The sequence below is a fragment of the Lampetra planeri genome, chromosome 33, assembly GCF_965212315.1.
Source record: "Lampetra planeri chromosome 33, kcLamPlan1.2.h2, whole genome shotgun sequence".
In the NCBI taxonomy this organism is placed as follows: domain Eukaryota; kingdom Metazoa; phylum Chordata; class Hyperoartia; order Petromyzontiformes; family Petromyzontidae; genus Lampetra; species Lampetra planeri.
Window position 1 is genome coordinate 5,244,101 of NC_136139.1, and position 25,636 is coordinate 5,269,736.

The window sequence follows — 25,636 nt, forward strand, 5'->3', positions numbered from 1 at the left end:
GAGCACCGTTAACGCCCACGACAGCGAGTCCTGCCGTGGGCTCGTGTTCTCACTCAATATTTTCTGGGTTTGCTGGCAGGCTGTGGGGAGGTGGCACGTGACGAGTAGCTGCAGCCATGGTGAGAAGTATACCGACTGTGGCGCGCCTCTGGGTACGGAAATATTTTCTCGCTCGCCAAACCCGGCTGATATCAAGCCCCTGCTTCTGTCTGTGCCAAGCAAATAGTTGGAATATATAGAATTGGTTGTGTGGCCAAATTTTATTAGGAAGGTTTCATTGACCAGGCATGCAAGGCTTCATTAGGTTTTGTTAGAGTAGTTGTACAGGTTTATTTTGTTAGATCAGTTGTACAGGTGGCTGTTGCTGGGATTAGTTGTACAGGTGAGTTTTACGTTTCTCATGTTTAAGCATCTATTGCTGCACACATTGTCCTTAACGTGCCCTTCCTCCAGATACATCGTTTACGACGTGGCTCAGGTGAACATCAAGTACCTGCTCAAACTGAACTTCAAGTACAAGATGCAGCTGTGGTAGACAAGCGACAGGCGGAAAACACACAAAAAAAACAAACACGCACGCCAAGGGACTGGACTGAACATGCTGACACAACACAGTTGGACGCAAAGAATCGGAGCCGCAAGTTTGAGTAAGCCGTGGCATCACAAACTTAAAGAGCGCTGCGACACCTCTTACACCACACACAGGCAACATGCACAACTACTTGCACGCCTCACAGATACGCCCCTCAATCTGCGCTAACATCGGTGTCGACACGTGGAGGTGTAGGTAGAACACTGCAGTTTATTTCCATGTAATCAGTGTAACGTTTATGTAGTCAGAACGTTTTAACGATTATGGCGAGGTGAGCTCACTGTTTTCGGTTGTAATACGTGTTGTTCGGCACGATGATCATCGTTTCACTCCACGTCCTGGGGGGGGGATCCTCTTTGGAAACTGAATGGAGCAGATCACACGACGTAGCAGAGAGCCCGTGGTCTCGTGGAGCGTTTGATGGATAGCACCATTCCGCCTATCTCGCGCGAGCACTGCGCTTATATTTTGAGAAAGGGGATTTGTGTGTTGTTGGCGAGCGGTGTACGCTGTGGGCTGTGGCCATTGGCGGTGGTGGGGACGACGGTTAGTGTGGGCACGGGGGTGTGTTGAACTTCACTTGCACCGTGCAAGGATTTGAAAGCATCGTGGAACGAGTATTATAAGTGAGATCTATGTTAATCGATGTAGCAGTAGTGCGTGCGCGGGGAAAGTTAACTCCTCACTCGCAAAGGAGACCAAACTGATTTATTTGTATAAGCTAAACTATGTTAATGCAACACTTTAGAACATAAGGTACACACAGTGAACATTTGAATCTGGAAGTGTGTTTTTCTGCTGCAATCTGCAAGTTATGATTTGTGAGACATTTACATTTCACATACTGGAAGCTGTGAGTTGGATTCTAAAATCTTGGGTCACAATTGTGGTGCATGTGATGTTAAGATCACCAACATGCAACATGAGAATATAAGGTGGCTGAAAAAGGTTTTTTCCCAGATTTTCATATATACCTCAGGTTTTATAGGCTGGCCTTCGTTCATCTCTTCCCCACAATGGGCTACACCGTGCTGTTTAACTCCAACATGGGGTCTGTTGCGACTATCTGTAACTGTTGTGCAGCAGGCAAACACATTAACAGAGACACTATTGTAAAATTGTCATGCATCCTAGTGCTCCAACATTTTTTGAGTCAAGGCCAGAACACTAGTTTCCCCAAGTGCTAGTTTTGGTTGTTATTTGTATAACGATAGATCATCTATGATAAGACGCTTGAAACATGCAAACATATAATAAGGTAGGGCTATTAAGAAGCCAATAGCAGCCTCGTGTTTAGAACGTGACGTATGTGAAATGTAGCCCGCTTCGGTCGTCTAGACAAGTTGCGCTTGCTTGAAGTCTGCTAGTTTTTGCTACTCAAGCTTACACGTTTTCACTTTTGTATGTTTTAAAATAACTTGATATTAATCCTGCCTTGTGAAGCTCTCTCTCTGGTTTTCAGTTACTGTATAGGTGAGCACCCTGTTATGACCTCACACACTGGTTCTGGGCTACAACGCACGGCCCAGGTAACCCAAACTGCGTCTCTCTATACCTTTACGTCTGATTTTGCATAAAAAAAACAACCACAGTGTAGCGTCTTTCATTTAATAAAACATTTTTCATAATGAATAACTACTGATGCGACCGCTTAGTGCATGAGAAACTGTTGTCTTGTTTTTTATTCATATATGGATATACCGTTTTTTCACAAAGATAACATTTATTGCTACATTTTATAGTGTGGCAGCTCTTCAACATCAGGCTGTGCTCTTTGCCCACCGTTCATCCTGCGTCAGTGGTGGAAATTCTGCATTTGAGTGATGTGGCCCATATTATTATTCCGCTTGTTTACCCAGGAAAGTCTCGCTCGGTCTCGGTACTGTACTTTTTGAAGAGGCTCCTGCCAGGTTTTCACAGTCGAGGCCAATGTTGCTCTTCGTAATACCAATTGAAAAATGTGCAGGTAATGTTTCAGCATTTGGATGTTTGACCCATCCCATTTACATTGTAGGGGCTTTTCAGCTTAATAATTATCTTGACACATGAGGAAATGTCATATTCCTTTGGCCAGGCTTAGTCTTTATTTAATTAATTGCTACGATTGGATTCCACTTGCCAAATATTTCACCATCTCCAGATGGTGCTTATTTCACCAATTTTACATGTGAATCCATGACCACCAATCTAAATGCCAGGGTTTCCAACTAGGCTATCAATCTAGGTCCATAGCTTGGGTAGTTCCTAAGTGGGCTTGATTCATTCAGCTTATCGCAGATGACTGATGGATTGTAGATTGACCCTGACCAGGATTTTAATTTCGGGGACCTGCTCCTCTTCAAAGGAGCAATATCCCAGACAGCGACGATGGCATTGGCACTGCGTTTTACAATCACAAATTTGTATTTTCTTTCAGAATAAAAAGTCTTCAAGTTGATATTTCTAGTAGGAACTCACGGCGAACATTAGGCTGAACGCGACCGCAACTCCCAGCACTGTGACCTCCCTTCGGATCAATGCAGCACAACCCCTGCTGGCTGCAGAGAGCGACGGCTTCAGAGTCACAGTTGACTTTGCGGGTGGCCCGGTGGTCGTTGTTGAATTGGTTCGCGTGGTTATTATCGTGGTTGTGGTGGTCGTTGTTGATGTGGTTGAGGCGGTCGTGGTCGATGACGTGTAATCACGGCAGAGCCTCCCAGTGGGGCACATCAACATCCCGTCATAGCCGGGGACCTGGGGCGGAAAAAGGAATTTAATTTCGAGGAAATTATAAATTGGCAATTATAAAATAATGAGATTTTTTTTTAAAGACTGCAAGAGACATTTATGATCACAGTAAACTGAACTTCTGCCCTCCAATAAAGTATTGCATCATGGGAATCTTTTGATTTCTAACGAACATATATCTAAAGTAAATTTTTATTCAAACAATATACTTAATTATTGGTGTGGCATGCACACATGTGGTTCCAAAAACCATGACTGCTCTCATAAAACATTAAGAAAATCATCCAGCCTTGTAATTTTTGACATTCTGAGTCCGAATTTAGTGTTTCAGATGTAAAGTATTGTAACCATGATACTAATGTGATAAACTCAATACAGATTTTAAAAACCCCCACCATCAGCAATGGCCATACCACTGCTGGATGAAAGCATCCCAAAAGCCATCTATCTCAGTCCCACCATGTACAAATTAACACCTGCATGTGAGCTAATTTCATCACTTCATCTCCATGGTATATGTACCCTTAGGGCACGTTTCCTCCTTTAACCGTCACTGTGTCGTTTGTCTTGACCACCGGCCATCATTCCTTCTCGTGACGTGTTCTGCCCAAGCCCAGTGCTTTTTCTAAACAGTAAATGCAATGGCTCTACCTAGTCTATGTTCTCTAATTTAAGTGGTAATGCCAAGCATGCAGCTCTCCATGCTTTGCGAACTTGTTCCATTGGCATGTCATTTTCCTTGTGTAGACGAACATACGTTGAGATAATGGATTTTTATCGTAGCCAAAAGCCAAGTTACCGGAACGTGTGTGACACTGATCCTGGCTGAGCGTCTTTGTGGAAGGACGAAAAAAATGTTGCAAGCTGTCATCGCCAGATCCACGGTGAACACTGGTGCTCATTGTTTTACATCGCAAAAGCAGTTCGCGGGCCCTTGCGATCAGTTTCCAGCAACCAGAGAAAAGAGGACAAATTTGCTGAAACGATGCCGGTTCCGTACAAAGTTGAGAGAATTGTCAAGGTCGGTGTGGTTTTCAAAAATATTGTCCTCAAAATGTGGATAAACTTTTAATTGCAACATCTCTTGAGACAAACTAAGAATCCATTTACAGATTTCCCTCGCTTTTTGCAGGTTCGGTTTGTGTGATTTCGGGTATATGCACCTAACCTATTTCTACAAAAAAAATCGCTGTTTGACGTTTGAATTCACTCATGCGGCTATTGTGAGTTGCTGTACAGGGTGGTTCAAAAACATGTTAACACTTCCGAGAATTTGCACCAATAGCACAAGAAATGTGCCTCTGGGCTCTGGAGACCACGTGGAGAAGATTCCAGGCATGTGTTGACAACGATGGCGAACAAGTGGAGACTGACTTTTTGAAGCTATGAACTTACATTTGTTATCATGTTACAGTCTATTATCCGTTCTTTTTCCATTTAAAAACGATAGTTCCATATAAGTGTTAACATTTTTTAAGCACCCTCTATGTGCTACTTGGCAGGCAGCCGTCTCATGCGGTTTGTGCGGCCTTTTCTTGGAACACATTTACTGCGTCAAGTGAGGAAAACTTGTACACACATTCTGATCAGGTTAGAATGGAACATTTTCTCTCATGCGAGTGGGAAGGAGAAGGGTACCAGGCAGGCAGAAGATTCACTCGGGGAGGGAAATCCAATATCCTAACTGGCAGAGTATTAACCCTTTTTCCCGTTCCGATGACGTGTACGTAATCACAACGGAATTGAAAGTAAAATTCCAGACGGGAGGACGTGTCGCACAGTTTGGCGCCAGCTATCAGAGTGCAAATTGTGTCACTACAGTTCTTTGCGGTGAGTACAATGTCTTTATAAACAGTGGCGCTATGCCACTGTTTTTGTATAGGGCTTGAATCCCATCAGACTTTAAATGCCATTAGTATCATATTCAAAAGAGTATAAGTGTGGACTTCTAATTCCTTGAGTATAAAGTTAGAATCCCCTTCGTGTAGTTCTAATGGAATTAGTTCGACTCCCTTTGTCAAAGAGTTCCAGTCCCATCACTGGTGCTGTTGAGGGTCGGGTGAGCTGGTCACTGTCGGTGACGACCCCAACACCCACGCTGCCCGTGCAGTCACACATCTCCCCCCCACTCATCCGCTGCACCCCTCTGGAACGAATCGAGGAAAACAGGACCTCAATAACGTCTCTTCGTCATCGCTGTTGGACCCATGCGCTTAACCTTAATGCGCATTAAACCCGAATGAAGCTTGGAGAGCTGAATGGAGTTCAAAAGAACTCACAAACACCTCGTTGTTGTGAAAGACCCAACACAAGATTCCTGGGTTTGATCTTCCACAAAGCTCATGGTCCACCTTAAATTGCATCCACTTCACAGACCATGGCAACAGATGCGGATACCTGATGCACAAATGGAAGATTAACAACTCTTCAGCAGTGTGCGACTGCGGTCATCCAGAACAGGCCGTACAATGTATAACGACGCAATACCCCATCCACAAATACGAAGGAGACATCACAGCGCTACACTTCGCTGCTCCTGACGCAGTTATCTGGCTTGACTCCGAATGTGAAATTGTAGTTGCTCTGCATCTATATCAGCAGCAGTACGAAAGAAGAAGTGGGGGCGGACACCTGGATGCTGGACCCTGCAGGACACGGTGTCCACCCCGAGTCGCCCACGCGCACCTCCACCTGCTCCTCCCCGAGGCAGCGGTGTGCGTAGCAGCGTCCGAGCAGCCCCGACGAGTTAGAGGGGACCCCCTAGAGGGGAACAGGGGAGGACCAGGGTGGGGTTAGCATCACGGGGATGGGGTGAGGTGCGCACGAGACAGTGAGCGTACGTCTGCGCAGGCGAGGCGCTCGGGTGAGTAAGCCTGCTCATACAGGCGAGAGGCCCAGTTGGCAATAACGTGTGCGCACAGGTAAGGTGATGCAGCTGATAGGAAGTACGTGTTACAGGTGAGGTACACTGATATTTGTGAGCATGTATTTGATCAAGTGAGGTGCTTAAGTGATAAGACACGTGCATATGTGCTTTGTTCAGATGAGGTGTCTGGGTGGGCGTGAGCTTGCCTACTTATCAGGTATACTGGTGAGTCAAAGGACATGTACCTCTTCAGGTAAGATGCCCAGGTGATGTGCTTTGTTCAGGTGAGATGCCCAGATGAGTGAGCATGTCTGCCTATGCAGGTGTAGGGGTGTCCAGGGAAGGATTCCCACCAATAGGATGGGGAGGAGCAGGTGAGGAGATATAAGGGAGAGAACGGGTGGGAAGAGGGGTGCGTTGGTGGGAACAAGATTGGGACGGCTGGGGACAGGTGTGGATGGGAGGAAATGAATAAAAGACGAACCCCTTGCAACCTTGTGTCGGCTCTCCTCTACACAGGTTATGTGGTGATGCTTCTGCGTTGGCAGTGGCGCACAAAGCACAAATAAAAACAAACTCAACATATTCGTCAGCAACACTGCGGCCTTAAAAGGAAACATCCACGATTTATGTGCCATAGAGGAGGGGGGGTCCATTGCCCGAAACGTCGCACAATATGTATTTTGTTTCCTTTTAAGGCCACAGTTGTACCCATTATGGCGATCTGCTCTGGAGAGCTGTTTCTGCTGAGCTGCTATAGTTAGCTTTCTGGTCAGCTGCTTCTGGTCAGCTTTTCTGGCGAGCTGGCTCTGGGCGCTGGCTCTGGAGAGATGCCCAGGCAAGGCCGAAGCCCTCTCTTGCCTGTCGGCTGAGGTTCGAGAAGAAACAGCGGCTGTTGCTCAGGTAAACCTCGCCCGTGGAGTTCCGCTCCGCGACGGAGGGGGCGTTCGCCTCCAGCCAGCACTCCCCCTGCACCACGGGGCAACGCAGAGTGCACGTCGTCGTGTGACAACCCGAGAGAAATAAGTAATATTTAAACATACTTTACTTAAAAACACGCTTTAATGAAATGTTACGTACGAGTCATGGCAGAACTCCACGACTCCAGGAAGTGGCCCCGAGGTTTGCCATAACGTAAGTGACCGTGGTGATTTCCAGCCAACGTTAGTTGAGCGTGGACAATGAGAGCCAAGGCAAAACATAGCATATAAAAAAATATGTTTTATTTTTTATGATAGAATATAGTATTGTCATCAGTATGACATAAGTATGCCAAGTTTGCAGTCGATACCATATTGGGAAGTGGGTTAAAATTGAGTTACAAGATTTGAGGATATGACAACAACAACAGACAGTGAGTTAATAGAAAGCGTGTAAAAAGAACGCCTTCTAGTCCAGAGGCTAACGTGTGGTGTATGCATATGTATTGTTGAACTTATTTTCGCGCCGTACGTAGCCAACGGTGCTAATCGGAGGTGCGGGGGAAGGACAAGGAACTCGTGAAACTAAATAATTCACTAGGCACAGGGCCCAGGACTGTCGGATAAATTGACGCAATGAAGTGTTGAGAACGATGTAGTTGTGTGTAAAACGCAGATTTACACGGAGGATTTACCGGTCAAGAGAGATGAAAATCATAGTTTGGTCTTGAAATACAGATGCGAGTGTAATTCTCTCGGAATTTAATATTAAGAATGGCAAGAGAGTTAAACATGTCTAGAATTCCATAACAGCACAGTAAACATTTTCACATGGGTTTTTTTTAATGCCGCTGAAAGGTCATATTCGAATGAACTCTTATTTGACTGTAAGATGAAAGTTATTCAAGTAACAGCTGTGACTGACGGACTCTCAGACGGACAAATAAAATTTCTCGTGACATAGATGTGAACTCTGACCTTGCTGACGAGTGGTTTGTAGATGCGGCAGCCGTTGAGGAATGAGTCGGTGTCGCAGCGACCTTTGTGCAGGTGCAGGTAGTGGCACCCTAGTCCGCTATACCGCACAACCACACAGCCGCATATCAATTCCCATAACTACACATCCACATAGCTGCAAATCTGCATAACTGCATAACTGCACAACTGCAATTTCGTATATCCTAACATCCACATAACTGCACATCTGTAGACCCACAGTTTTGTGGGTATGCGGATGTTACAATTAAATTCCTCTGCCATTTACAAGAATGTTTTTTTTATCCCATTCTGTGCATGTGCGCTTGTGATGGTGGTGGTTGTAGTTGTCACCTTCCCTGGCAGAAGAAGGGAGAATCTGGAGTGGAGCACGTGGTTACCAAACCGAAGTCTCCCCCCTGACCTGCAGACAACGTGAGGTGCATGTGACATACAATTAATAAGTCATAACAATAAAACAGCACTGGGGAGACAAAGGCAGCCAGGCGTGGTGCTGGACACCCCGCCCCCTAGTGCACCGTGCCGGCCTTCACAGGTGCTCACAGCACTTGCCCCAGCAGTCTGTTAAAGGCTATAGGGGGGTTGGGGGTCTTTGTCTTCTGTAAGTACGTACCACGGCCCCACACGAGTGGCTCGGCCCGGCTGTAGTCGACGCGGTACCACCCCGTGTCCTCCAACGCCGCCAGCGTCACCGTGTCCACCAGCACGAGGCCGGGGGCTCCCAGCGATGCCGTCATGATGGAGCCCTGCAGCGCGCGCGCCTCCCAGTGCGACGATGGCACCGACGAGCCGTCCTGCGGGGCGGGATCGAGGAGTGAGCTAAATTATCCTAGGAGCAAAAGTAGCTGCATATGCTACGGGCCCCGCACTTTCAAGGGCCCCGCGTTGAATGCTTTCAAGCTATCAATTCCGGTTCAGTAATTCTGCACTTGCTCTATTACTATAGTACTATTATCTGGCTGTATAGCAAATGAAAAAATACAATTACTTTACTTTGCAAGTAAAAAATTTGTGTTTTAATATTTGCGTTTTTTTTATTTGGGGCCCCTTTAAGACCCGCACTAGCTTAATCCGCCACTGGGTGAGGTCACTGTCGGGGTCAGGTGAGGGTCAGAGGATAGGGTTAGGGTTGTGGTGCAGGTTGCGTTGGAGATGTTTGGAACAAAGTGGGGTCTTCTCAAGTTTAAGGTACGGTGCGGGAGGCCTTGGCAGTGACAGAAGTTACTGAGAAAGGTAAAATTAGAAATTATTGCCCGGTCGACAATATTTCCCTATCGTACCCGATTGGTGTGGCCGAGATGCCTGCAGTGACGGCTATATTATTATTTGCGGGCTGTACCTAAGTGGTAGGCCTCATGTGGCCACGGACTACATTAATTGAAGCCGTGGACCGGATATGGCCTGCGGACTGTGGGTACCCCTCCCCAAGTTTAGTTCAAGGTGGTGTCATATGTTGTTGAACTTCTTTCGCACCGTACGTAGCCAACTGCGCTAATCGGAGGTGTGGGGGAAAGACGGCAAACTAAACGCAAAAAGCAGTTCAAAATAAATGAGTTTTCAATCATGATCATTTAAAAGTACATCGCTCCAGTGGCTTCCTAATATCGGAAGGAAGAGCATTCCAGACGGCCGCAGAAGCGCGTCTGAAACTGCGCGAAGCAGTCAAGATAAGGTTGGGGGGTCAGAGTGGGGTCATGCTGGGGTCAGGGTGGTCACCACGTCCTCCAGGACCCCGCCGCACTCGGAGGAGTTGCAGGCCAGGAGGTGCTGCACGGTGCGCAGCACAGCCGGGGTGAACACGCGCTGCTGCCCGTGCGCGTCCTCGTTTGTGACCTGGGCCCGCGGGGAGCAGTCCCGGCCCAGCGCCAGCGCTGCGCATCGATTCGTCGCAGTGGGTGGTAGGGGGTGCGGTCGATCAGTCGCACAAGGTTCGATGTGTTATTCGTAGAATTATTATCAACGATTGCAGGTGCGAATTGCTTGCCGAGGCACACTCAATGAAGAATTAAAGAGCCGAGACGAGAACACTTAGATTCGGTTTTTTGAAAGTTCGATTTGCTCGCCAAGGTTTCCGTTAGTTGCCGACGACACGAGGAATCGCCCGGTGGATGCCGCTCGCTCACCCGAGTCGCTGCAGTCGCGCCACTTCCTGTAGAGGTCCTTGGAGAAGCCGAGTGCGTGGAAGAGCTCGTGAATGACGGCCTGTGTGATAACAGCGTCGGCGCCAAATATTATGATCATTTCAATTTGTGACACGCCGCTGAACGGTATTTTCTCACGACTCGGCAAGCGACGAGGAACCGCAGATGAGCGGGAAAGGCAGCAGCCAATCGGTGAGCTCGGCAGTTATTTATATATTAACGTGTTATCGGCCAATTTATGAGAGTTTACAATGTGGAAGGGAATTGGAAGGATCCTGAGAAAACCCACTCATGCAAGGGGGGAACTCTATATCCCATACAGACGAAAAAAGTGGAGTCCACATTTTTGCTGTACCACCTCCTGGTGAACCTTGATGCCCATGGGAAGGGAGTTTTGCAACATTTGTGCGATCCACCAACACACGCTTCCACAGTGCTGGATTAGAGGCGTGCGCCACCTCCACCCAGCTGACGCATATTTTTGCTTAAACGTCCTATCACTTCCATAGGTGAGATTCATCTCATCCACCTCATTTATGCATCGCAATAATTAAATTCATCATCTCCGTCCGTCCATCCATAACTTAGCCATCACGTGCAAGACCAAACGTTCTATAATGTCCATCAATCACATCCAGTGCATCATCATCTCCAGCATCACGTTCATCGCAACCATTCATCGCATCAAATCATTACAAAGGGACCAACCATCTGAGCCTTTGTTTCACCCAGCCTTTCATCACAAAGTCCTTCTTGTCCACCACTGATCCCTGCTCACCAGCACTGTGCTGTCACTGTTGAAGGCGTCGCCCCGGAGCGACGCGGGGCAGAAGGTGGCGGCCGCGGCCACGGGTCGGTCCACCTGGTCCAGCTGACAGTAGGCTGCGTAGGCGGTGACCTGATGCATCGCATGTGCAGGGTCAGGGTTCCAGCGCAGGGTCAGGGTTCCAGCGCAGGGTCAGGGTTCCAGTCCGAGTCGAGGGTGCAGGGTCCAGGGTTAGTGAAGACGAGTGAACATAGGGGCGACGGTGGGTGGGACAGATACAAGTTTGTTTGTGCGTGTGTGTCACTTGTGTGTGCAGATGTCGTGTGTATAGGTGTGTGTATACGTGTAGGGAACGGCAGTGTAGCGGTTAGCGTGCTGCGCTACGAACCCGGCTACCCAAGTCCGATTCCCACTCACGGCCACACACCAGTGACGGTTATCTGAACCGGTCCTGGGTCTCCCGTAGGTCGACTCAGCCTCAAATGAGCACCTGGTGCGGTGTGTAAACATCGCCATTGTGGAGACAAAGGCAGTCGGGTGCGGTGCTGGCCACTCACCCCAGCACTTGCTCCCTACAGTCTGTTAAGGCTACACGGGGGATCTTTCTTTTGTCGGTGGCACATTGTGGAGTACAGGCGGTGCATCTGCCAGTCATCTCAGTGAACACTTGGCTCAGTCCCATTACTTCCTGTCGGCAATCCTCCGACAACCATTGTCAGTTGCGAGTGGTATCTGAACGGGTGCCTGGCCTCCCCTTGGGCGACTCAGCCTAAAATAAGTAGCTGATGTTGCATATACACATCAGCACTTGGGGAGACAAAGGCGGCTGGCCACGGTGCTGGCCTCGTGGTGCCGTGTCCGCTTTCAAAAGGCGCTTTCTGCTAACAGCGCGTGCCCACTTCGGTCAATGGACGAGGGGTGGTTGGTGTGGGCACTCCCCCCCCCCCCCCCCGACTCTGTATCCCTGACCCCCATAACCCCGTTGGCCCCGATGCGAGTGCCCTGCCCGCACACTCGCTAGCCACGCCGCAGTCGAGCTCCAGTGCGTGGGTTCGCACCCCGGCGGCGCAGCGGAGGGTGTCGGCGGCGCGCACGTAGAGGATGAAGTCGGAGTCCAGGACCCCGGGACCGTCCCCACGGATCTCCACACCGGAACCCGAGCTGCCCCACGTTGAGTAGCCCAGCAGGTGCTCCTCGGGGATCTGAGCCGATCGGGATGGAGGAAGACGGTGGTGGCGGTGAGGGTGGTGGCGGTGAGGGTGGTGGCGGTGAGGGTGGTGGCGGTGAGGGTGGTGGCGGTGAGGATGGTGGCGGTGAGGATGGTGACGGTGAGTGTGGTGGCGGTGAGGATGGTAGCGGTGAGGGTGGTGGCTGTGAGGGTGGTGGCGGTGAGGGTGGTGGCGGTGAGGGTGGTGGCGGTGAGGGTGGTGGCGGTGAGGGTGATGGCGGTGAGGGTGGTGGCGGTGAGGGTGGTGACGGTGAGGGTGGGGGCGGTGAGGGTGGTGACGGTGAGGGTGGTGGCGGTGAGGATGGTGGCGGTGAGGGTGGTGGCGGTGAGGGTGATGGCGGTGAGGGTGGTGGCGGTGAGGGTGGTGACGGTGAGGGTGGTGGCGGTGAGAATGGTGGCGGTGAGGATGGTGGCGGTGAGGATGGTGGCGGTGAGGGTGGTGGCGGTGCATCTGCCAGTCATCTCAGTAAGTCGTCCCATGGGCACCTGCTGGGTCTGTCCCGTCACCTCCTGTCAGTGGGCGTTCGACGCTTCACGTGGCCTTGAAGTGCACGTAGCCTGGCACAAGCGCCGTGGTGACGTCTCCGCCACTTAGTGGCGAGTGGCGGTTGTCGTTGGTGATTTATGCCGGTCACTGCTGCCAATGAGACTATCGTGTGTCTTTTGATGGTGGCCATGATTGCGCCGAAGGTGGTGATGATGGTGGCAGCGTTGCGGATGCTTGTGATGATTGATGACGGTGGAGGTGTTTGTGGTGCTGATGGTTGTGGTGTTTGTGATTAATTGATGATACATGATAATGATTGATGATGGTGTTTGTGATGAAAATGGCAGTGATGATACATGGTAATTCATGATCATCGTGGTGGTGGAGGAGATGGTGGTGGTGACTGATGGTGGAGGTGGTGGTGGTGGTAGGTGTAGCAGCAATGGTAATCGTCGTCATGACGTTGGTGGTAGTGGTGATGAGGCTGTACCTTTGCTTCCAAACACATCTCCCCAGTGTACCTGCTGTCCAAAGTGGAGCACCTGTGACAGGAGCCATGTGGAGGGAGGGAGGGAGGGAGAGAGGACAGGGAAGGAGAGGGGAGCACGAGGGGCGATGGGTACGGGATTCCAGAGTTAGCACTCAAACTCACGGCATGTTTTTTTTTACGATTGATGTTAATGTAATGCGGGCGAAAGCGACCTTCCGGATGTGACGTCACGAGGAGGCGGAGCCAGGTGACGTGGGTGAAAGGTAGGGGGTCCTTAAGCGCGTAAACCGGAAGGAGAAGTCAGTCGGGGTGTGAATGGAAAGGTGTGGGGCCACGCGGGCGTACGAGCCGAGGGGGCACCGTCAGAAGCGGGAGCCAACCCTGGGAACAGTAGGGAGCTACTGGGAGGTGCAAAGCTGCAGATAGAGATAGGCAGTAAGGCTGTGTGTGAGGGGCAGCGGGGTGGCTGCCAAGAGTCGCAGGAGCAACGAGAAGGCGAGACAGCACGAGGCTGTCAGAGCTGCAGCAGGAACAGCCAAGGGAGCTGTGTGAGAGTACAGCAGCGGAGCTGCTGTGGGGCTGCAAGAGCGACAAGAACAGCAGCGGGGCTGCTGATGTGGACTGGAGTGACATCGGAACCAGCACAGAGAGAATAAGAGAGACAGCCGTGTGGGAACGCAGTACGGACCGAATAAAGGACACTGAGCCAGAGATCGTGGTCAAGTCTTTTATTACACTGGGGTCAGAAGTGAAACGGCATGTCTAAGCAAGTAAGGAAGAAAATTCCCCCGGCGCCAGCATCGGCTTCTTCGTCCGACGACGACGAATTCCCTCCGACCACGGATTCTGCTGGGGTGGTGGAGGAGAGCCCTGCTGAGGCGAGCACGGGGACGGGCGTGGAAGATGTCGGCGCGATGGCGGGTCCGTCAACAACATCGGACGCTGACCAAAGATGGCAACAGGTGGCAGAACAACTGGAGACACTAAAGGACGTCCTGGCGCATCTATGTCACCTCGTTACGCCAAGGACGACGATGGAACGAGAAGGTGCTCCACGGGCCGCCACGTTGCCTGCCCTGCCGCCGCCATTGGCCACGCGGCAAGAAGACGCCATCTTGCGCGCTCCGCGGCGCCAAACCGCCATCTTGGCCACGCCGCGGGCCGACGCCATTTTGAATTTGCCTCCAGAACAACCATCATTGGAAGACGGCGTAAAGAGGAGTCGGAGTCGCCACCTTACTACAGTTAAGGAATTCTCTATCGGGGGCGATTGGAGCGCTTTCGCCTGCCGATTTTTGGCGGCGGTTCGTTCAGCAAGATGGACCGATGCGGAGGCCTTGGAAGTGTTGCCGACTCTACTGGACGACGAATCTGTTCGATTTTTCCGTTCCATAACGGCCGATAAGAAGAAGACTTTATGTGGAGTTTTTGAGGAAATGGCCGACGCCTATGAGCCACCTGACGACGCGCATCGGCGATTCGCTCAACGACAACGAGCACCCGAAGAATCGCCCGTGGCGTTCAGGGGTGCGGTGTTGGAGCTGGCCATGGCAGCATATCCTGACACGCCACAGGATCTGCTCGAGCCTCTCATATTGGGAAAAATGCTGGAGCTGTCTCGGGATCTGGGGATCCCCATGCCTGTGTGTGGGCATGAGAAGCTCACGTCCCGGGCGGCAGCAAAGTGTCTGGATGCGCAGTTTAATCTCCGTCGCTGGAAGCAAGTGGCGGCATGGACGGGTGGGCCCGTCAAGGAAGGAGGCGCGATGGGGTGGGACCCCACAAGGGCGATCTATGTGCCGGATGAGCGGGGTCCACAGGAGCTGACGGCTGCCTCCTCTCCATGGTCGGGACGCGGAAGGCCGGGGCCGCGCGCTACGCCATCGGGACGGGGCCGCCGGGATGCAAGACCTGCGCTTCGGCGCAACGAGGCCGATTGCTTCCGCTGCGGCCGTAGGGGCCATTACGCCAAAGATTGCTGGGCCCGCTTCCCGGGTCCGCCGCAGCAGGAGCCCACAACACCGGACAAGCCGACCAAGGAACCTCCGAAACAGGCATGTCGGCACGCACCAGACACTCGGCAAGGCTTTACACCTCACCCACCACCTGTGTTGCGCGATCCTATTGTTGTTGTTAAAGAAAGGCCATCGACGGGGCCTTGTCATTCAGTTACGCAGTGGCGCAAATTGGCACGGAGAGTTGTCGCGGCCGCTACGGGTTCATCCACTGTACCGGGGTCCATACAAGGTGTGGACGTGCGCATTTTGGTCGACTCGGGAGCGTCTGCGACTATTATATCGGATGTCATTTTCCATCTGTTGGGCATTCCGCCGGGGGCTGTGCGTCCGGTTTATGGGTCTTGCGTCGCTGCGAACGGGGGTAGTATGGGTATCGTGGGACAGGTGGATGCTAAGATATCTATAGGGGATGTGTCGGCTTCGGGCGTTGTGTTAATATCGAGATCTTTGGCGGTTCCTTGCTTACTAGGCACGGATTTTTTGGCTAAGATGCCCATTTTGATTAAAATCAATGAGAATTGTATTGAATTGCCGGGGGGCCGTCGAATCTCGTTTCTGCCGTCGCCCTGGGGGCGACCTGCTTCGGCCGTACAGGTGCAGGCGCTGTCCGTCGCATCTGTGGACATCCCACCTGGTTCACAGATGCTTATACCCTTGCGGTATCGGAAGCCCCTGCCCAATCGGCTAGGAGCATTAGGGGTCTTGTTGTCACCATCCGCCACGATAACAACGGGATTGGCGTTAGTTGGGGCACAGACCATCGTCCGGCCGGATCAATTACCGGTTTTACAGGTGCTTAATGCGGGGGTGGAAAACATCCGTGTTCCGGCCGGTACGGTTGTGGCACATGCCACTACGGCGTTTGCGACGCACGATTGTCCGCATCGCCGGGGAGTGGTCGCTGGTGTTTCCGAGCCAAGGGGTTCGGATAATCGTTGGATCGCTACCTTATGTGACGAAAATTCTTCCCTGTCCGTGGGGCAACGTGATGCGCTGCGTAAATTGTTGCTGACGTATTCGGATGTGTTCAGCTCCGACGATTTGGATTTGGGACGCACATCGTTGCTTTCCCATCACATTGAGACGGGCGACGCTGCCCCTATTCGGTTAAATTCGCATCGGATGAGTCCAGCGGAGCGAGAACACGTTCGGGGGGCGGTGGAAGACATGTTGGCTGCGGACATTATATCGCCATCTAACAGCCCATGGGGCGCTCCTGTGGTCTTGGTTAAGAAAAAGGATGGCAACTTGCGATTTTGTGTCGATTTCCGGAAATTGAATAAGATATCGGTGGCAGATGCGTACACCCTGCCGCGTATGGACGACTCCCTTGACGCATTGTCGGGGGCTAAGTTCTTTTCCACACTGGACCTCTCTTCGGGATTTTGGCAGCTTCCCCTTGACGAGTCCTCACGGGAGAAAACCGCATTCCGTACGCCGCAGGGGTTATTTCAATTCAACTGCCTCCCGATGGGATTGAATGCGGCCCCTGCTACATTTCAAAGATTGATGGAGCTCGTTTTGACGGGGTTGCAGTGGGAGACGTGTCTTATATATTTGGACGATATTATTGTGTTCAGCCGCACATTTGAGGAACATTTAACGCGGCTGGAGACAGTGTTCACGAGGATGCGCTCTGCCAATTTGAAATTCAAACCAAAGAAATGCCACCTACTGCAACGGTCCGTCCGTTATTTGGGGCACATTGTGAGTGCAGAGGGGGTGTCCACGGATCCGGAAAAGACGGCGTGTGTCCGGGACTGGCCGACTCCGACCTCTGTGGGGGATGTTCGGCGGTTTTTGGGATTTGCCTCGTATTACCGAAGATTTGTGCCGGGGTTTGCGACGATTGCGAGGCCCTTGCATCTCCTTACGGGTAAAGGACGGAAATTTGTTTGGGGAGAGCCGGAAGAGGCGGCCTTTCGGAGTCTGCGTGATCTATTGGCTACGGCCCCGACATTGGATTATCCCGATTTTGATCGCCCTTTCATTCTTGATACGGACGCGAGTGACACAGGTATTGGGGCGGTATTATCACAGTCTAAAGGGGGCGTAGAGCGCGTCGTGGCGTATGGTAGCCGAGTCTTGTCGCCTGCGGAAACACGCTACTGTGTCACTCGTAGAGAACTTTTGGCGGTTGTTTTTTTCCTACGGCAATTTCGACCGTACCTTTACGGTCGTTCTTTTATTGTGCGTACGGATCATGCGGCCTTGCAATATGCACTTAAAATGGACCAGCCATCGGGACAGTGGGCGCGTTGGTTGGACACGCTGCAGGAATTTTCCTTCCAAATTCAACATCGGAAGGGAGTGCGCCATGCGAACGCTGACGCACTTTCCAGATTACCAGGGCGCGCCCCTTGTAAATGTGCGTCGGGGACGCATAGGTGTTCGCCGATTCTAAACCCCCCTCAGCCGCTTACGTTGGCCGTCGAGAAGTCGGATACTCCGATGGAACCGGGACCGACTGACGGGGTTTTGAATCTGCCGCGGTCTGTCTGGATTCGGGAACAGATGATGGACGAGTCGTTGTTGTCCATGCGGAAGCGGTCTATGAGGGACAATGGGAGTCCGAGTTCGGCTGTGGGGCCGCGAACCGCTCTCCGAGATGGTCTGCTTATGTGGCAAGAAAGGTTCCAGGAAAGCTGGCGTGTGGTGGTACCAACGTCCTTGCGATTTGAGTTGATTAGAACTCTCCATTGTGACACACTATTGCATTTAGGGGTGCAGAAGACTATGTTGACGTTACAACGTCATTATTTTTGGCACGGCATGGCGACAGATGTCGTAGGGCACGTGCGCGCGTGCCCTGAATGCGCCCGGCGTAAGCCGCCTAAACATCCTTACGTGCCGCCTCTCCAGTCGATTCAGGTGTCTCGAGTCAATGAATTGGTGGCACTGGACATATTGGGACCCTTCCCACCATCGGCGAGGGGAAATAAATATTTGCTGGTAGGGGTTGAGTATCTCTCCCGTTGGCCGATGGCCTGGCCGTTGCCCAATCAGTCGGCCGCGGCCATCACCGACGCCTTTTTGTTTGGGTACATTATGGACAAGGGGGCGCCTGAGAGACTCCTCACGGACCAGGGCCGAAATTTCTCTTCTAAATTATTGGCTGAAGTGTGCGCAGGCCTTGGGACTAAGAAGATACGGACATCTCCATACCATCCGCAGACGGATGGTATGGTTGAGCGGCTGAACAGGACATTGTCTGCCATGCTTTGCCATACTGTGAGTGAACAGCAATCAGATTGGGATCTGCACATCCCCGGAGTGCTTTCGGCGTACAGGATGACGCCCCATGCGGCTACAGGGTATTCGCCGTTTTACCTTATGTATGGTCGGGAAAACGTGCCTCCGGTGGATGTGCAATTGGGTACTGGGGTGAAGGGACCTCGTAAACCACTCCCTGAATACATTCAGGACACGGTTCGCCGGGTTACGGAGGCGCGGGAAAACGCCCGCGTGGCTACGGCCAAAGCCCAGGCCCGGAACGAGCGGTATGCTCGGCGGTCTGAGGGGGAGTGCCCCTGGAAGGTGGGAGACCTGGCCTGGCTCCATTGCCCGCAGGTGCGGCCGGGGACCTCTCCTAAATTGCACAAACCTTGGCATGGTCCTGTGCGCCTCATTGAGGTTCCCAATCCACAGTCGGCGCGCGTTCAGTTTGGTTCTCGCCGTTGGTTTGTTCATACGTCGTGGTTGAAACCATATGTTGCTCCCCTACGTGATGCGTCATCTCCCATTGTTGCCTTGCCGGGGTCTGTTGCTGCTGACTCTGACTCTCCCCCGCCTGCGTCCATTGATCTTGCTGGAGCGCCTGTCGTACCTGTTCCAGACAGGCCGACCGTGACACCGCGGGGGAGGAGTGGGCCTGTTCGGAGGGCGCCTGCCAGGGCTGCGGTACCTTCAAGCCCGGCGACCCTTCCGACCCCGCTGCAGGCGCATTCGCGGAATACGACCAAGACTGATTCGTCAGGGACACGAGATGTCGGTGGACTTCCAATCGCAGCAGGGGAATTACCCCCTGTCATTTCTCGTGTTCCATCGCGTCCCCGTTCTACAAGTGGGCCGCCGACCGTCCGGGACGGGCCGGCGTCCCGCACTCGTTCCAAATCGCTTACGTTTCGTTGATTGTATGTTGTTATTGTTCTTGTTCTTGCCGTCGTATTTATCGCATGCTTTCGTACGTTCGTCGATGTTACTTGTGTGTTGTTCTTGTTGTTATATTGCATGCTTAGTGTCCTTTAAGGGGGAAGGTCGGTTCACCGCATTACGCTTTGGTGTTGTTCAGCCGAGGTCGGCTGGGTTTTTTCTATGGGGGAGGGTGGTGTAATGCGGGCGAAAGCGACCTTCCGGATGTGACGTCACGAGGAGGCGGAGCCAGGTGACGTGGGTGAAAGGTAGGGGGTCCTTAAGCGCGTAAACCGGAAGGAGAAGTCAGTCGGGGTGTGAATGGAAAGGTGTGGGGCCACGCGGGCGTACGAGCCGAGGGGGCACCGTCAGAAGCGGGAGCCAACCCTGGGAACAGTAGGGAGCTACTGGGAGGTGCAAAGCTGCAGATAGAGATAGGCAGTAAGGCTGTGTGTGAGGGGCAGCGGGGTGGCTGCCAAGAGTCGCAGGAGCAACGAGAAGGCGAGACAGCACGAGGCTGTCAGAGCTGCAGCAGGAACAGCCAAGGGAGCTGTGTGAGAGTACAGCAGCGGAGCTGCTGTGGGGCTGCAAGAGCGACAAGAACAGCAGCGGGGCTGCTGATGTGGACTGGAGTGACATCGGAACCAGCACAGAGAGAATAAGAGAGACAGCCGTGTGGGAACGCAGTACGGACCGAATAAAGGACACTGAGCCAGAGATCGTGGTCAAGTCTTTTATTACATTAAAGGAGGGACGTTGCTGGACCTTCTGTGTGGAGGCGCTGTAGCCAAGGGGATAGGACACAATATTTGATGTGGTGCATGGAGCGTTAGTAGCCATGATCGGGTGTGGGTAGTGATAGAGGTGTGTGTTTAGTGATGGGGAGTACTGTTGATGTGTGTGGGCAGTGTTTGGTCGTGGTAATGATGGAGACGTGTGGATATGATGGCTCGGTGTAGTTAGAGAGAACCTACTTCCCTCCATTCTCATATGACTGGGGCCAGAAGCTCTTGCAGTATTTGCTGGGAGTTCGGCTCAAACGCAGTGGACCTGACACAGGGATTACTGCACACACACACAAAGACAAAGATCCCCCGTATAGCCTTTTACAGACTGTTGGGGCAATTGCCGTTAGCGAGCACCTATGATGGCTGGAACGGCACACAAAGTGGGGGGGGGGGGCAAACACCACTCCCGGCTCCCTGTCTCCTCGGCACTGATGTTTACACACCGCACCCGATACTCATTTCAGGCCGAACCAAACTTGGGGAGACCCAGGCCCTATTCAAATATTCGCCACTTATGCTAGCCGTGAGCAGAATCGAACTCGGGCCACCGGGTTCGAAGCGCAATGTGCCACCGCTCCGCACTAGCATACAGATGTACTGTCCACACACATACGGGCACTCGAACTGAGACAATTCATGAAATCGCTCGGAGGAGGTGGTGGATCGATACAGGCATAACGCATTATTGATACGCAGCGATAATGGCAAACAAGATTTCAGATATTTCATTTGCCGGTACCATCAGAGGTGACTTTACTTTAGCGGTTCCGATTCCATTACGCAGCTAATAACAGCGGTATGACTTCACATGCAATTCAACGTGTATTTGTTCAATGAGTGGGGTTATTTAAAAGTCGTTTGCTCTCGTTGTAAATAAATCCGTACGACTGAAGATAGCGCTCCCCCCCGACGTGGCACCCTACGTCTGCTCTGGCCCTCGGACAACGACGGCGGGATGGAGATTGTTGGCTCTCGAGGCGTCTCTACCACGCGTGCAGCTCGCGTGCCGCGTGATTTGCAGAGCTGCCGGGCGAGACGTACGGCACGACATTTGTTGCTATGATCCTCGGTGTTTAATGTTCGCCAATATATTACAGCAACAAATATCACGCCATAGAGACGCGCGCACAGCCAGCCTCTCTGGGTTAATCTTTGACCGCCCCCAAATCCCCCTCCCCGCCACTAACCGCCTGCGTGGGTCCCTGGCACTATTATTCTGTCATGATGGCTCTCTGTTTTTTACGATCAGAAGAAACAAGAAGATGCTTGGTGTAGTCGGCACTTTGCTTCGTTCATCATTTCGGTTTTTTTTTCAATGCTTTGCTTTATGTGCCCCCCCCCCCCTTTTTAAATGAAGGATTTCACAAAAGATTTCACGCTCTGCTCTCCTCCTTCTTACCCCCCCCCTCTCTCTCTCTACCCCCTCTCTCCCTACTCCATGTCTATGTTCCCCCTGTTTTCTACGTAACATTTGTAATGTTTTTTACTCTCTCTCGTTATTTTCAGATGTCATTATTCGTGGCATTAAGCCAGGGGGGGGGGGGTGGGGGGTGCATAGCGTAGACGTTGGAGACTCTGCTGCATATGAATTTCGATGACATTGCAGGGTCGTCCAGATATCTTGTGACCTCCCATTTGAATTCTTTTAAACTTAATATATATTTTAAAAGGTTTATTTAAAACAGAAATGAATTTGCAAATACAACAATGTTAGGGATCAATTTATTGGGGGGGTCTCAAAACATCTGGATCACCCTGTACTATTCCAACTAGTCAGCCAGATCCGATAGCCCTAAACCTAACCACATTAGCCAACCAGACTTCAACCCCGAATTCACTCCAGTGACCAAATTTTTGGGGCGCCAAATTATTTAAATAATTCTTGTTTTTCGGATGCATTTAGTTCGGAGCATAGATTCGGCTATATTTGTGCCAAGTTTTCAGCTTTCTCTCACCCTTCGAGAGCATCATTACAATTTACATCAGTCGACCAAGAGCCTCTTGGTGGAGGTATACCATCGCTGTAAAACGCCTGTGACATTTCACAGTTTTTTTATGGCCCTCCCCAAAGACCCCATCCATTCATTCATCACACTTTACCTAATATATGTTTATTTTAGTTTAACAAACCGGTACCCAACTCTCAACTGTAGGCAACAAAGATTTTAACCGAGGTGAAGAGCCACAAATCCACACAACCGCCTTGCATAACCTAGGAACCCGCACAAATAAAATAGATCAGTGGCGCGCTGCTTAGTGTAATTTTGCGATTAATCTGGCCAGAACTGATATCTAATCGCGGCCACTTCTAACATCAGTGGTGAGCGATATCTGAACCGGTGGAGCGTGGCAAATATAAAGTCTCCGGTCACACAACAACTCCCGTGACCAACACGGCGTGGGGAGGCCTCCATCCAGCAGTGAATTGACGAAGGCCTTTAAGGTTTGTGTTATTATTTCGATTTAAAGCTTTCGTGACTGCAGGGATTCATCTTCTTGGTTCTTTCGATAAAGTCACGTAGAAGGGAAATAATAAAATAATAAAAATAAAACATAATTAAATAATTCTCACGACGTTTCGGCCACAACGCAAGTAGCCGTCCTCAGGTGGAGAACAGAGTCATTCAGACTCTGTCTCCTCGACAGACCTGTTCTCCACCTGAGGACGGCTACTTGCGTTGTGGCCGAAACGTCGTGAGAATTATTTTATTATGTTTTATTATTATTATTTTATTATTTCCATTCTACGTGACTTTACCGAAAGAACCAAGAAGAGGTTTGTGTTATTGTTTCATGCTCTAACAGACACACGGACAGACACATTTCAGTCGTTCAACAGCGATGCTATTATATCCACGGTTCAGCAAAGACGGCACGCAACAAACGCCGTCGTTGTTAAACAAATTGCGCTTCGCTCGCTGGCTGTGCGGGTGAGTCGTGCGGGAGGGGGGGTGATTGACAGCTCACCCGCCAGCAGCTCCGAGACCCTTCTCACGGCCGCCTGCACGGACGCTTGCAGCCTCGTACTCTCCACCGCCTGCAGGCCCCCCAACTCCTCGGCCAAGAGCTCCACGTGGATCCTCATCGGGCGGGCGTCCTGCTGACCACCACCACCAGTCGTCGTCGTCGCTGCCGCTGCCCTGAACGCGCCTCTCGGTTGTGATGATGATGATGATGGTGGTGCCGGTTGTGCGTAGGACAGGACCACGGTGGGGGCATCCGAGGGCTGCACCAAGTCGTGCACGCAACGTGCCGACCCCGAGTCGGGGCCCGCGGTCCAGGCGAGCAGCACGCCCACGTGGAGCAGGAGGGCTCCACGTGACATCGTCCTCGCAGGCGTCAGAACCAAGGAACCTGCTTCAAAGGCGGTGACTGCTGGGGTCGTCACCGCCTTCTCCTCCACCTGGAACCTTGCTCAGCCTCCTCTTGTTTAGTGCCACGCTCTGCGCTCTGATTCCTCAAATGCGGAATGAGCTCCTCCTGACCGCCGCCTCTTCCTCTCGTTTTCGCGTCAAAAAAAGTCCTCCACTTTCTTTTTTATTCTAGCCCGCCTCCCTTTGCCAGGACCCTTGGTTTTCCTTCTCACACTCGTCGTTGTTCTTCTGAGCTGCTCACTATCTCCCACCTCTTGACCTGCTCTTCATCTTCCTAACCTCCTCCTGCTGACTTCCTGTTGTACCTTCCCTCTTTTAACTTTGCACCTCTTAATCTCCTCTTAACCCCCTGCTCTTCCTCCTATCCTCCTCCTCCTCCTCTTGGCCTCCTCGACAAAAAAAACAACTCCTCCGCTTAGCACGGTTGGCTACGTACGGCGCGAAAGAAGTCCACCATGCATACGTACACACAGCTCTTGTAGAGTCGCCGCCACCACCACCACCACCGACCGCCTCCCCCGTTGCCCCCCGAGTTGCCACGCAAGTTGTTTACTCACTCGCAGTGAAATCCTCTCCCCAATTAAAACACCTCCCCTCCGACTGGGGCACCTCGCCTCTTAATCCCCGTGGGTAGGTGGATTGCTGGATGAGATCCGAGCTCCTCCAAAAAAAACCCCCCACCCAACTCAACCCAGGAGCCGGGGAACAATAACAAACATGACTCCTGTTGAGATGTCGACTGACTCCAACGAGGCGCCCTGGCCACGAGCATCCAGGAGGAATCCGAGTCGAGAGCGAGGCAGTTTTTGTTCCCTCTGAACGAGAAGGCGTATCTCCCCGGTGTCCATTGAGCTGCGTGTCTCTCTTGACTCTCTCTCTCGATCTATCAGATTGGTGTGTTTCTATCCTCGAGGCCGCCTTTGTCTGTGTGTTCTCTGTGTCTGTCGTGTCGCTCTTCTCTCGCTTCTCGTTTGATGGGTCTCGCTGTCTGTTGGAGCGGTGGTGCAGTGGTTACCGCATTGTTTCTGTCCTATCACTACCTCCTGTCTCCCCGTGACTCTCAGTGTCTCCGTGTCTCTGTCCGATCACTACCACCTGTCTTTCCGTCTCCCCGTGACTTTCGGTGTCTCCGTGTCTCTGTACTATCACTACCCCCTGTCTCCCCGTGTCTCTCAGTGTCTCCGTGTCTCTGTACTATCACTACCCCCTGTCTTTCCGTGACTCTCAGTGTCTCCGTACTATCACTACCCCCTGTCTCCCCGTGTCTCTCAGTGTATCCGTGTCTCTGTACTATCACTACCCCCTGTCTTTCCGTGACTCTCAGTGTCTCTGTACTATCACTACCCCCTGTCTCCCCGTGTCTCTCAGTGTCTCCGTGTCTCTGTACTATCACTACCCCCTGTCTCCCCGTGTCTCTGTGTCTGCGTGTCTCCCCATGTTGCTTGCTTCCTCCCCCGTGTCCCGCACGCGTTCCGCGTTCCGCATGCCGAAGGCGCCTCCCCAGTCCACTCCGTGACGCTTTACAAAAAAAAGTAATTTACAACAAAATAAATAATGAAACGACGACAAGGCGCTGACACCCCCCCCCCCTGCTGCCCCCGCACCGCAGATTCCACAGAGGGTGCAGGGGGGGGGGGGGTACGGGGGGGGGGTGCGGGGGGGTGCAGGGGGGGAAGGTGACTCGAGAAAAATGTGAAATTTGCGCCGCGACTTCAATGAAGCATTGTCCGAGTGCGTCATGGTGCGAGTGATTCTGTTGAGGTGTATGTCGGTGCTAAGATGTGGGCTACCTGTGTGTGTGTGATGGGCTACCTGTGTGTGTGTGATGGGCTACCTGTGTGTGTGATGGGCTACCTCTGTGTGTGATGGGGCTACCTGTGTGTGTGATGGGCTACCTGTGTGTGTGTGATGGGCTACCTGTGTGTGTGTGATGGGCTACCTGTGTGTGTGATGGGGCTACCTGTGTGTGATGGGGCTACCTGTGTGTGTGATGGGCTACCTGTGTGTGTGATGGGCTCCCTGTGTGTGTGATGGGCTACCTGTGTGTGTGATGGGCTACCTGTGTGTGTGATGGGCTCCCTGTGTGTGTGATGGGCTACCTGTGTGTGTGAT

General features: G+C 51.9%; 2 protein-coding genes across 3 annotated transcripts in view; one reads left to right on the forward strand and one right to left on the reverse strand.

Moving 5' to 3' along the window:
* The window catches only part of PARP1 (poly(ADP-ribose) polymerase 1), a 36,332-nt gene extending 34,105 nt beyond the window's left edge, over positions 1–2,227 (forward strand). The window contains exon 23 of the mRNA XM_078610057.1: positions 454–2,227. Within this exon, the coding sequence (XP_078466183.1) occupies positions 454–535 (82 nt within the window). The 3' untranslated portion in view covers positions 536–2,227. The remainder of the gene's footprint in view (positions 1–453) is intronic.
* CIROP (ciliated left-right organizer metallopeptidase) lies at positions 2,187–25,028 on the reverse strand. 2 transcript variants are annotated; one of them, XM_078610058.1, is made up of 13 exons: positions 23,118–25,028; positions 20,337–20,427; positions 13,214–13,265; positions 12,067–12,210; positions 11,021–11,140; positions 10,225–10,303; positions 9,818–9,972; positions 8,715–8,895; positions 8,435–8,504; positions 8,084–8,180; positions 7,047–7,154; positions 5,951–6,079; positions 2,187–3,325 (listed from the first exon to the last, which is right to left on the reverse strand). In XM_078610058.1, the coding sequence occupies exons 1-13, from the start codon at positions 23,473–23,475 to the stop codon at positions 3,035–3,037; spliced, it is 1,875 nt and encodes a 624-aa protein (XP_078466184.1). In that variant the 5' UTR covers positions 23,476–25,028; the 3' UTR covers positions 2,187–3,034. The 2 variants fall into 2 exon arrangements, with proteins under 2 accessions (XP_078466184.1, XP_078466185.1); XM_078610059.1 differs by lacking the exon at positions 7,047–7,154.
* Between the last annotated feature and the right edge of the window lie 608 nt (positions 25,029–25,636).

Excerpts from the sequence above, each read along its gene's own strand:
- CIROP (XM_078610058.1), bottom strand. The coding sequence starts at position 23,475 with ATGTCACGTGGAGCCCTCCTGCTCCACGTGGGCGTGCTGCTCGCCTGG. Across the intron at positions 20,428-23,117 it reads GGTCTCGGAGCTGCTGGCGG|TAATCCCTGTGTCAGGTCCA; the intron begins GTGAGCTGTCAA and ends GTGTGTGTGCAG. Across the intron at positions 11,141-12,066 it reads CCCTCCGCTGCGCCGCCGGG|GTCACCGCCTACGCAGCCTA; the intron begins GTGCGAACCCAC and ends GCGATGCATCAG.